Here is a 13,073-nt window from a genome sequence, read left to right as displayed (position 1 = left end):
CTCCTTCTGACCAAAAGCATCGATAACTTGTGTATAGAAGTCTTCCTTATCTTTCTTCAGTTTTAAAAGTCTCTCTGTCTCGATGGAGATATTCCTTTAATTATTACCTCCTGCTTCGATTGAAAGTCCAGTTTAGAAAACTGTTTTATTTTAGATATGCAATCCTCCATGTTAAAAGTGCAAGCGAGAGGGAAAAATAAAAGATCGCTGCTCACTGTTGCTGCTTGTTGTCACTTCTTCTGCAGCCGAGTAGTCACAAGAAGGATCACTAGCGCCCTCTACCACCAGGAGGCGGGAGTCATTTAATGACTCATATTTGACACACACAGCTACGGTATATTAATAAAACATAGCTGCTTATTGTTCTTTTTAGCATTTCAATAGCTTGGACCTTAAATCCTACTGAATAGCTCTCTATCTTCTTCCCTTTATGCGATTTTGAATTATTGAAATCAGCCTCCTCCATTTTGAAAATGATGACAGGTGAAGTGTCACTCGTGACGTGACGAGTTTGACCCGGCGGAAATTCTCGGCATATGCTAATTATTTTGCGAAACGAGTTTGACCCGGCGGAAATTCTAGACATGCGCTAATAAAAATAATATTTTGCAAAACGAATTTGACCCGGCGTTAATCCTGAGCCGGCAGTAATGCTAAGCAGGCGCTAATTATTTTGCGAAACGAGTTTGATCCGGCGGTAATTCTAGGCAGGCGCATACTATATACCCAGCGGCAATTCAAGGAAATAAGGTAGATTGGTATAGTACACATGGCCTACGTCTAAGGACTTAGGCCATGTGTACACTAAATCGTTCAACCCCTTAAATGAATAATTATTTAGCCTAAGCCCCGTGTCAGCCACACTTAACCAGTGTTTAAGGTCCACCTCCTTCGACAAATTTTTACACGGGTAAGTGTGCTGTGAATTTCTTGAATCTCCGGCACTTAGCTTTGTATGGACTCATTGATCGTTTACAAAGTGAGTTCGGAGAGGAAGTGACGCCAGAAAGACCGCAGCCCCACACAGGAAGTGACGTCAGAAAGAACTTGCCACAGCCAGCTTCATAATAAAGTGCTTCGTAACTCGGTGGTAACCACTGGAAATAAGAAGGCGAGTCATCCAGACATATCGTGTTTCTCTTTCTTCTACATGTACAGACGCTTGTGGAAATCACACATGAATACCTTAAGAGAAAGCGATTGCAGCTATTTGGGATACAACACTTCTCATACGGCAAGAGAACATTTTCCGCTCATGCGTACTAGGTCGCGTTGCGCCGGTGGACGGAGGACGGAGAGGGTCTTAAACGGTGGCATTGTTGTGTGTGGACACGGATAAGGTTAGGTGGGATTTACCCTGGATAACCTTATCCGGCTTAGTGCAAACGGGGCCTAAAATTGGTCAGTCCTAGTCTTAGACTTAGATTGGTCAGATCTAGTCCAAAGGTTGGTGGCAAAACCCCAAATATGTATACTCCAAAAACCAGGAGGGTGTGTCTGGGCAACGATGGTTTCTCCCAAACGTAGTGAGAAAAACAACTGTTTTAATGCAATTGAGCAATCCTACTGTCAAAGCCAACGACAGTCGAAGTGTAATTTCCCCTCGTTAGCATTGATGTATTGTGTGGCAGAACCATCGCCGTGGATCGAGTACTACCAGTCCAAAATAGTCGGAATTCCCCACGTTAGCATTCCACTTAGTTGTAAACAAACGGCACAAATGGCATTCTGGTCACCTTCTGTGAGCAGAATGTTTCAAACTCCTGTTATTTGTTGGAGGGTAAATTGCAGCGGTGGCGGCCAACAACTTTGACCCAAGCGATTAAGAGTTTTTTTTCCTGTCACTCACACACACAATTAACATACATGCTGGCAGACAGCAGAATAGGAATTATAATGCAAATTTTAAGACAATGGTGATCAACAAACTGCTGAGCAGCTAAGAACAGGACCGCCCCTCCTTATATGCAAATCATGTTATGTATGTAGAAGCCCATGGTGTGTGTGTGTGTGTGTGTGTGTGTGTGTGTGTGTGTGTGTGTGTGTGTGTGTGTGCGTGCGTGCGTGCGTGCGTGCGTGTGTGTCATTTTCCATGAAGAAACACATATTAAATGTACATTTTGAATGACATGACATTTCATATGGAATTTTACCGCAAACTTATTCCTCGCCTGTTTCACTGATAAGAATATGATAGCAAACGTCTGTCCCTTCACATTGCCACTGTTCCTTTTGGCACGCAGCCTAAATGCACTGGTTCTGCAAGCCAGGTATACTAGATTTGATCCCAAGTGGAAATTGTCGCAGCACGGTTTGCAAAATTATGTATTAATTTTGTTAAATATGTCACTCTGCACTAAAAAAAGTTTGCTCCAATATGCAATAGAATTAATTTAAATTGGACTCAAACATTTTAAAAATAGTGTCTCGCCAATTAATAAGTATTCGTGTTTTCATGAGGGAGGAGCATACTTGCCAACCCTCCCATTTTCCCGGGAGACTCCCGAATTTCAGTGTCCCTCCCGAAAATCTCCCGGGGCAACCATTCTCCCGAATTTCTCCCGATTTCCCCCCTACAACAATATTGGAGGCGTGCCTTAAAGGCACTGCCTTTAGCGTCCTCTCTCACCTGAAAAAGAGACTATTATACAAACCCCGTTTCCATATGAGTTGGGAAATTGTGTTAGATGTAAATATAAACGGAATACAATGTTTTGCAAATCATTTTCAACCCATATTCAGTTGAATATGCTACAAAGACAACATATTTGATGTTCAAACTGATAAACTTTTTTTTTTTTTTGCAAATAATCATTAACTTTAGAATTTGATGCCAGCAACACGTGACAAAGAAGTTGGGAAAGGTGGCAATAAATACTGATAAAGTTGAGGAATGCTCATCAAACACTTATTTGGAACATCCCACAGGTGAACAGGCAAATTGGGAACAGGTGGGTGCCATGATTGGGTATAAAAGTAGATTCCATGAAATGCTCAGTCATTCACAAACAAGGATGGAGCGAGGGTCACCACTTTGTCAACAATTGCGTGAGCAAATTGTTGAACAGTTTAAGAAAAACCTTTCTCAACCAGCTATTGCAAGGAATTTAGGGATTTCATCATCTACGCTCCGTAATATCATCAAAAGTTTCAGAGAATCTGGAGAGATCACTGCACGTAAGCAGCTAAGCCCGTGACCTTCGATCCCTCAGGCTGTACTGCATCAACAAGCGACATCAGTGTGTAAAGGATATCACCACATGGGCTCAGGAACACTTCAGAAACCCACTGTCAGTAACTACAGTTGGTCGCTACATCTGTAAGTGCAAGTTAAAACTCTCCTATGCAAGGCGAAAACCGTTTATCAACAACACCCAGAAACGCCGTCGGCTTCGCTGGGCCTGAGCTCATCTAAGATGGACTGATACAAAGTGGAAAAGTGTTTTGTGGTCTGACGAGTACACATCTCAAATGGTTTTTGGAAACTGTGGACGTCGTGTCCTCCGGACCAAAGAGGAAAAGAACCATCCGGATTGTTATAGGCGCAAAGTTGAAAAGCCAGCATCTGTGATGGTATGGGGGTGTATTAGTGCCCAAGACATGGGTAACTTACACATCTGTGAAGGCGCCATTATGCCGAAAGGTACATACGGGTTTTGGAGCAACATATGTTGCCATCCAAGCAACGTTACCATGGACGCCCCTGCCTATTTCAGCAAGACAATGCCAAGCCACGTGTTACATCAACGTGGCTTCATAGTAAAAGAGTGCGGGTACTAGACTGGCCTGCCTGTAGTCCAGACCTGTCTCCCATTGAAAATGTGTGGCACATTATGAAGCCTAAAATACCACAACGGAGACCCCCGGACTGTTGAACAACTTAAGCTGTACATCAAGCGAGAATGGGAAAGAATTCCACCTGAGAAGCTTAAAAAATGCGGCTCCTCAGTTCCCAAACGTTTACTGAGTGTTGTTAAAAGGAAAGGCCATGTAACACAGTGGTGAACATGCCCTTTCCCAACTACTTTGGCACGTGTTGCAGCCATGAAATTCTAAGTTCATTATTATTTGCAAAAAATAAAAAATAAAGGTTATGAGTTTGAACATCAAATATCTTGTCTTTGGAGTGCATTCAATTGAATATGGGTTGAAAAGGATTTGCAAATCATTGTATTCCGTTTATATTTACATCTAACACAATTTCCCAACTCATATGGAAACGGGGTTTGTATATGCTTGTTTGTCGTAGTCTACCAATTGTAATTTCACTCATATTGAAATCACCATTTTAACGATATTCAGATTTGTGGTATTCCCGGATCAATACTGGAAGGGTATATACTATGTTACTATTGGTATGTTCAAATCACATGACCAAATTAAGTCAGGTGGTTATTAACGATGCCGAGACAATCAAAGTCAAGAGGCTGGATTAGCAACTGTCTGTTTCTTTTTTCTATCCTAGATGACTTCAAATCGGAGCTGAGGGAACAACTTCCTCTCATTGCGGGCTCAGCGGCGGCGGGAGTGGTCTTCATCGTCTCTCTTGTCGCCATCTCTATCGTGTGCAGCAGGTAACTATCGTTTCCATTAGGTGTGACAACTTTCAACGTTTATTGTTTTCCCCTTCAAATTAAGATCCGAACCCTTTTACTTATGCTGTTTTTTTCTCATTAGGCCAAAACAGGGAATAGACTTTTGCAATGTACGGTATATTCATCAGATTTAATGTTGACCAATCTGGCCATACATGACCCCTTTGATTTGCATAAAGTTGTTAATAATGTAACAGCAACACGTTTCCCATGTAATCCATATTAGCCTGCAGCGGTATTGATAATCACATCCCTTGAAAATACTTGCCTTACAAACAAATGCAAATACGCCTGCACGCTCTTTAATGCTGCAGAGCTCACAGAGAAGTTCAGGCTCCAACTTTAGCTTGTTAGTGAAGTCCAGCTGATTTAATTTGACTTTTTACTTGGTCACTCCGTCACGTCGCCAGGGCGCCCTTGCTTTAGATATTTGAAGGTCACACTTTCTGCTGAGCTGTGTGCAACTTTGAGGCTTTCACAAAAGAGGCTCTTTTGAAGGCACGGCAGAGGGGACACATGAAAAGCAGAGGCGATCCTATCGAGATCTAATTAAAAGTCGGCTTATTTTCATAAACTTCCTTTAGCATCACGGAGCTTCTGCAACCGATTCCGTGTATTATCCCGTGGCCTTAAGTGAGGGACATTTGCACTAAGGTGACCTTTACACTTTGTCATCCATTAGGAAAAGAGCCTACACTAAAGAGGCTGTCTACAGTGACAAGCTGCAGCATTACAGCACAGGCAGAGGTAAGTCCATAAACTAGTCACCAAACATGTTAGTCCATTGACCGTGTATTGGACTAGTCATCAGTGGCTTATGGCTCAAGTCCTTATATAGAGTAGACAGTGTACAGCTTGCATAGTAATACCGTATTTTCCGCACTATAAGGCGCACCTAAAAACCACAAATTTTCTCAAAAGCTAACAGTGCGCCTTATAACCCGGTGCGCTTTATTACGATTCATTTTCATAAAGTTTCGATCTCGCAACTTCGGTAAACAGCCGCCATCTTTTTTCCCGGTAGAACAGGAAGCGCTTCTTCTTCTACGCAAGCAACCGCCAAGGTAAGCACCCGCCCCCATAGAACAGGAAGCGCTTCTTCTTCTACTGTAAGCTACCGCCCGCCCCCGGAAGAAGAAGAAAAAACGCGCGGATATCACCGTACGTTTCATTTCCTGTTTACATCTGTAAAGACCACAAAATGGCTCCTACTAAGCGAAAAGGATCCGGTTCATAAAAAGACGCAATCTCTCCATCCGCACACGGATTACTACCGTATTTCACAGCAACTGATATTCCTGTGAACCGCACTGTGGAACGGGAGCACGTACGGTGAATATTCGCACCACAGGGAATGAGAAGTCATCCTTCACTGTGGTTCTAGCTTGCCATGCTAACTTCCACCCATGGTGATATTCAAAAGGAAGACCTTGCCAAAAGAGACCTTTCCAGCCGGCGTCATCATAAAAGCTAACTCGAAGGGATGGATGGATGAAGAAAAGATGAGCGAGTGGTTAAGGGAAGTTTACGCGAAGAGGCCGGGTGGCTTTTTTCACACAGCTCCGAAGGCGAACACACCTTCACTAAGACGGGCAGACAGCGCCGGACGACATACGCCAACATTTGCCAGTGGATCGTAAATGCCTGGGCAGATATTTCGGTCACAACTGTGGTCCGAGCTTTCCGGAAGGCAGGATTCACAGAACAACAGCGACACTGACTCCGATGACTTCGACGAGACGGAACCGGCCATTTTGGATACCACGCTTGCGCAACTTTTCAATTCGGACACCGAAGACGAAGAATTCGAAGGATTTACGAATGAAGAATAACTTCAGAAGGTGAGCGCTATGTTTATTTTGTGTGTTGTGACATTAACGTTCGAGCAACATTATGTTGCTATTGCTCTACACCATTTTGAATTTTACTATGTTTGTGATTGCACATTTGCGTACATTTTGGGACAGAGTTGTTAGAACGCTGGTTTTCAATATATTATTAAAGTTTGACTGAACTATCTGACTGTTTTTTTGACATTCCCTTTAGCGCAGCGTAGGCGCGGCTTATAATCCGGGGCGGCTTATTGGTGGACAAAGTTATGAAATATGTAATTCATTGAAGGTGCGGCTAATAATCCGGTGCGCCTTATAGTGCGGAAAATACGGTATATGTAATAGTTGGGCCAGCTACTTGATAAATGTACTAGGCCTGGGGGTCGACAACCCGCGGCTCTAGCGCCATCTGAGTGGCTCCCTGGAGCTTTTTTCAAAAATGTATGAAAATGGAAAAATATGAGCGAAAAAATATATTTTTTGTTTTAATATGGTTTCTGTAGGAGGACAAACATGACACAAACCTTCCTGATTGTTAGAAATCCCACTGTTTATATTAAACATGCTTCACTGATGAGAGTATTTTGTCCTACTAATTTCGTCGGCCCTTGAACTCACCGTCGTTTTTTGACATGCATAACTTTCTCCGGCGCTACCACAGAAAGACGTGTGTTATGCCACTCGTTCTTTGTCTCATTTTGTCCGCCAAACGTTTTATGCTGTGCGTGAATGCACAAAGGTGAGCTTTGTTGATGTTATTGACTTGTGTGGCGTGCTAATCAGGCATATTTGGTCACTGCATGACTGCAAGCTAATCGATGCTAGCATGCTATTTAGGCTGTATGTACATATTGCATCATCTGGGGTGTACAGATTTATACATGAGGTATCTCAGGGCGTTCATTCCTTCGCAACTGGACTGCTTGGTTTGTTTTGGAAGACGTTCATGATGATCATAGACTTAGATCGGTCAGATGAAGTCCAGCGGCTGGTGCCAAAACCCCAAATATATATTCTCCAAAAACCAGGAGGGTGTGACTGGGCAAGTATCGTTTCGCCCTATCGTAGTGAGAAAAAAACAACTGTTTTAATGCAAACAAGCAATCCAAACTGATTTAGGCTAGCTGTATGTACATATTGCATCATCATGCCTGGTTTGTAGATATATTTGAGCTCATTTAATTTCCTTTACTTATGTCCTCTTTGTATTTAGTATATGTTGGCATGTCTCATGACACATTATAGTATGTAATATTGGCAGCATTTCTCATAGTTATTTGTGTGCCATGTTGTTCCAGACCACAGCAAACATTACCCAGCTTGCAAAGATTGTATTAAATCCATTAGAAGAAGACGTTTCCTTTAACTTGGACACACACACATACACCTGTGACCATTCCAAAGAGTTATCTCACCTTCTGAGAAGTTTTAGTAATATTTTTCCAATGTTGTCAAAATGTGTAGAATGAATATTACATTTCAACATTTCTGCCAACGAAGATTTGCGACACATAGTCATTTTGAAAGTAAGCTAATATCCAATCCAATCCAATCCACTTTATTTATATAGCACATTTAAACAACAAAAATGTGTCCAAAGTGCTGCACAACAGTATTAAAAAATAAATAAAAAATATAGCTAATATAGACACTTACATCATGTGTTGTTGTCAGGTTCAAACACTGATGATATCTATTAAACAAGACAAGAAGAAAGGAATTAAACAGAAAGAGAATTAAATTTGGCTCAATTGAGAAGAGAGGTCTGGACTGTACTCTTTGTACAGTCTCACCACGCTCTGGCGAAAGATTGTACGCCTCCTCTTTTATTTGGACTTTCCCTGATTACAGGGCAACAGCTGTTTCTAAGGGAGGGGGTCATAAACAGCCATCGCCTTTGGTGACAGAACAGTTCAAAGAAAATGTCGTAAAACAGTTCAAAGAAAAGGTCGCCTTGAGGGGAGTCAGGTCCTGCTTCCTCTTCGCTTTGTAGTTCTCAAGTCAAGACAATATATTTCTGTTGATTACAATACATGAAAGAAACAGAACACCTTCATGTTGCTTCCCATCCTACATAGTGGAGTTTTTTTACAAGCCTTTTGTTTGGTAGGATCAAAGACAGATTTTGTCTGCTCGCCGGGAACTCATTGAAACATAAAGTTTTGTGATAACTTAGATACAATTATTCTAGCAGTTGTCTTCATTAAAACACTTATATAAGGCTTTTAATTTTTTGCGGCTCCAGACAAATTACATTTGTTGTACTTTTGGTCCAAAATGTATCATTTAAAAATTTTTAAACAGGAGTTTCTTTTTCGTAACCTGAGGGAGTACGGAGTGAGGGGAACCCTGCTGAGGGCCATCCAATCTCTGTACAACCAAAGCGAGAATTGTGTCCGGGTGCTTGGATGTAAGTCGGATCCGTTTCCAGTGGGGGTTGGTCTCCGCCAGGGCTGCGCTCTGTCACCTATCCTGTTTGTGATTTTCATGGACAGGATTTCTAGGCAGAGTCGTGGCCATGGCGGAGAGGGTATACGTCTCGGGGGGCTAAAGGTTGCGTCAATGATGTTTGCAGATGATGTGGTCCTGATGGCACCTTCGGTTCGTGACCTTCAGCTCTCACTGGATCGGTTCGCAGCCGAGTGTTCAGCGGCTGGAATGAGGATCAGCATCTCCAAATCTGAGGCCATGGTTCTCAGCAGGAAACCGATGGTTTGTACAGTCCAGGTAGGGGACGAGACTCTGTCCCAGGTCGAGGAGTTTAAGTATCTCGGGGTCTTGTTCACGAGTGAGGGAAAGATGGAGAAGGAAATCAGCTGGAGAATCGGAGCAGCTGGGGCAGTATTGCAGTCTCTCTGCCGCACTGTTGTGACGAAACGAGAGCTGAGCCAGAAGGCAAAGCTCTCGGTCTACCGAGCTATCTACATTCCTACTCTCACCTATGGTCATGAAGTGTGGGTCATGACCGAAAGAATAAGATCGCGGATACAAGCGGCCGAAATGAGTTTCCTCAGAAGGGTGGCTGACATCTCCCTTAGAGATAGGGTGAGAAGTTCAGTCACCCGAGAGAGACTCGGAGTAGAGCCGCTGCTCTTTCGCTTGGAAAGGAGCCAGCTTAGGTGGTTCGGGCATCTCGTGCAGATGCCTCACGAGCGTCTCCCTAGGGAGGTCCTCGTTGCACGTCCCACTGGGAGGAGACCCCGCGGCAGGCCAAGGACCAGATGGGGGGATTACATCTCCTCTCTGGCCTGGGAACGCTTCGGGATTACCCAGGAGGAAGTTGCTACTGTTGCTCTGGAGAGGGAAGTCTTGGGGTCTCTGCTGGAGCAGTTGTCCCCGCGACCCGATTCCCGATAAGCGGTTGAAGATGGATGGATGGATGGAGTTTCTTTTTCGACAGGAGTTTCTTTTTTAAATTAATTTTTACCCCGTGATGTCTCTATAAGTAAGACAAGGGTATTTAGGTATGTCCATGGTGGAGACCGTTGCATCAGGCATATTTTCTATCAGTTTTGTTTGTGGTTGGCCGAAAGATAAATAATAACAAGGAAGAGATGCGTTTAAGGTTTAGAAAATACCTGGGAATAGGCAGTTTCTGTGGATGCTACCATACAATGGCCACAGAAGTCACTTCAGCACTGAAAAACAGTTTGATGTAAAAATGGACACGCTACGGATAAATGACGTTAAACACCGCTACTTGTAGCGCGGCTATTGCCAGACACTGGTGTTTGTTCTATCCACTGGAAACAAACACCATTAACGTCTGGCTGGCAACACAAGTGTTTGTACAGAAGCGATTGAATGTAAGGTAAAAACATAGTTGCACAGTTCCCCTTTTGCAGGATGACACTGATTGACAGTCCTCTCTCAAGGCTTTACCGTGACTGCGTTGTTGTAAGCACTCCCCTGACACTGACTGATGGCGGGATGGAGCCCCGAGGGTCCTCACGCGCTTAAACAAACAAAAAGCCGAAAGCCGCCTATGAGTTTTGCGCCTCATGCATTGAAATCCCTCCATATTGCCGACCAAGCGCTCTACACTGGGCTCACGAGAGGGGGTTTAGGGCTTGACGCAGCAGTGTTGCAAACACATACTTTGTCTCCACGCTAGCGGGATTCATTAAAGCTGCCACAAGCTGCAAGAGCCGAACCAAAATGCCTTGAAGACAGTAACTGAATCAAAGTCATCCATCATCAAAGATGTGAACTTGTTGATAAGAAATCCTATTTTGTTTGTTTTTTTATCCCTTAATCTTCCACAATGTTTTCCCATTATAAATTGTTTAAAAATTGGACTGGCAGTTTGGTCATGACAGTATTCAGTACAATAATACACAGAGAGATGCTAAACCAATTGATGCTCAAAAAGCTCCATTATGTCTTCTTATTCATATACTCTTTCAAATGATCTTGTAATCAGACAATATTTTCGGTATATTAGATGGAATCTTTATCTTTTCATTGCTCACTAAAACCCCCGTAGATGTCACCCTGCACATCGTCAATAAACGCATCACAACAGACTGGACTCTAAAAGCAAGAACAAACCTAACACCGGAAGACATACACATATGAGCAGTGACGTGCGGTAAGGTTCATGGCTGGTGAGGCACTGACTTCATCACAGTCAGATTTACAAACATATGAACCCTATCTTATTCACCATTTGATTGGCAGCAGTTAACGGGTTATGTTTAAAAGCTCATACCAGCATTCTTCCCTGCTTGGCACTCAGCATCAAGGGTTGGAATTGGGGGTTAAATCACCAAAAATGATTCCCGGCGCGGCACCGCTGCTGCCCACTGCTCCCCTCACCTCCCAGGGGATGGGTCACATGCAGAGGACAAATTTCACCACACCTAGTTTGTGTGTGACAATCATTGGTACTTTAACTTAACTTGAACTTTACACATACAAACTATAGCACACAAAAAAGCACATTTAATAAAAAAAACATTATTATGGTCTTACCTTTACTTATAAATGAAGTCCATGCGCAGCTCCTTTTGAACAAAAGCATTGATAACTTGTTTATAGAAGTCTTCCTTATCTTTCTTCAGTTTTAAAAGTCTCTCTGTCTCGATGGAGATGATCCTTTAATTATTACCTCCTGCTTCGAATTGAAAGTCCAGTTTAGAAAACTGTTTTATTTTAGATATGTAATCCTCCATGTTAAAAGTCCAGGCGAGAGGAAAAAAATAAACGATCGCTAACTGTTGCTGCTTGTTGTCACTTCTTCTGCAGCCGAGTAGTCGCATGAATGATCTCTGGGATCACTACCGCCCTCTACCACCAGGAGGCGGGATTACTGCGAGCCTCACACAGTGCGTCTTTTGCAGCCGTTTTGTGATTGCTCAGCACAAGAAATACGTTACACACATACAGTTGTTGACAAAATACACTGTACCTTATATACCTCAGCTAACTAAACTATGGAAATGTATAATATAATTCATATAGCAATACGGTCTCACTGCACAGCAGGCCAGCAGTTAGCCGAGTCATTGCGCAATCCATGGTGAGGCTCAACTCAGTGACGTGCCTCAACTGGCTGCTGATCACCGCAAGTCACTTCTCAGTATTTGAACGGCAAATGTGAATATTCAGCGATTTTGAATAAAAATAATCTAAAACTGGTGAAGTTAAATGGAAAAAAACGTTATAGTATAATCACTGGATACATATAACAATTTAATTTTTTATTTTTACATTTTTTTTCTTTCCATGATGGCACGTGAGGCCCCGCCTCACCTGCCTCCCCTGACTGCACGTCACTGCATATTACTCAGTTTCGTTTGGGGGGGGGCGGGGGTTTACCTAGCCAGGTAAACTTGACAGGTCTGCCTGGTTGGCCATGCCTATAAGAAACATGTCAGGTAAAGATTACATCTAATATACCGAAAATATTGTCTGATTACAAGAACAGTTGAAAGAGTAAACCAATTGATGTTTGGTAAAATACCCCAAAACGCTCTTGTTTTACACACACACACGTCAGGTATCTCCATTCTGTCTAACGGCGTAGGTTTCAAAAAACGTGCTGCGTCGTGAAAATGTAGCACTTGCACCTGCAAATGCAATTAGATCAGTCAACCACTTTTCGTTCTTTGATGCATCCTCATACTGTATTTTAAATTTCAAGTTACACACCTGTCACATTGCTTGAACATTTTACATGTTCTACATGCACTATCCTATCTTACTCCATCAACTTCCTGCCAGCTAATTCCCCAAATAGTGTTGCCAAGTTTTAGGTGTTGAGTGAAAAGGCCCTTTGCGTCACTGCAAAACACTACAAGGCCATAATGCTTAAAGGGGAACTGCACTTTTTTGGGGTAATTTTGCTAGTAATTCACAATCCTTATGAGAGACAAGAACACATGCGTTATGTTTTGTTTTGGCTTTTATTGCATTTTAACCCGTACATAAACGTAAATAAAAGTCCGCTTGCATAGGAGCCAAGGGGAGCATGATGTCATTGTGTCTATTGCGTTTTTTCCGATGATAAAACTTGATAAATAACCATCTAAAAAGCGCCAACAATACTCCATTTACATGTCGTGACCTGAATATTAACCAAGTATTAGCAATATTGTTATTATCAGCGCGAGATATAAGGACCTACATTCTGCCACACATTGGT

At 42.7% G+C, this 13,073-nt stretch overlaps 1 protein-coding gene across 3 annotated transcripts in view; it reads left to right on the top strand.

Annotated features, from left to right (window-relative positions):
• Positions 1 to 13,073, top strand: part of ephb1 (EPH receptor B1) — a 627,438-nt gene that overhangs the window by 493,773 nt on the left and 120,592 nt on the right. For all 3 annotated transcript variants that reach the window (XR_009817359.2, XR_009817358.2, XM_061979662.2), the window contains exons 8-9: positions 4,466 to 4,574; positions 5,278 to 5,342. Coding sequence is in view for 1 of the 3 variants with exons in the window: in XM_061979662.2 (XP_061835646.2) it covers positions 4,466 to 4,574; positions 5,278 to 5,342 (174 nt within the window). In the remaining 2 variants the exon portion in view is untranslated. The remainder of the gene's footprint in view (positions 1 to 4,465; positions 4,575 to 5,277; positions 5,343 to 13,073) is intronic.

This window comes from Nerophis lumbriciformis, linkage group LG19 (genome assembly GCF_033978685.3).
Source record: "Nerophis lumbriciformis linkage group LG19, RoL_Nlum_v2.1, whole genome shotgun sequence".
In the NCBI taxonomy this organism is placed as follows: Eukaryota; Metazoa; Chordata; class Actinopteri; order Syngnathiformes; family Syngnathidae; genus Nerophis; species Nerophis lumbriciformis.
The sequence above is the reverse complement of the archived record's forward strand: the minus strand, read 5'-3'. Positions and strand labels throughout refer to the sequence as shown.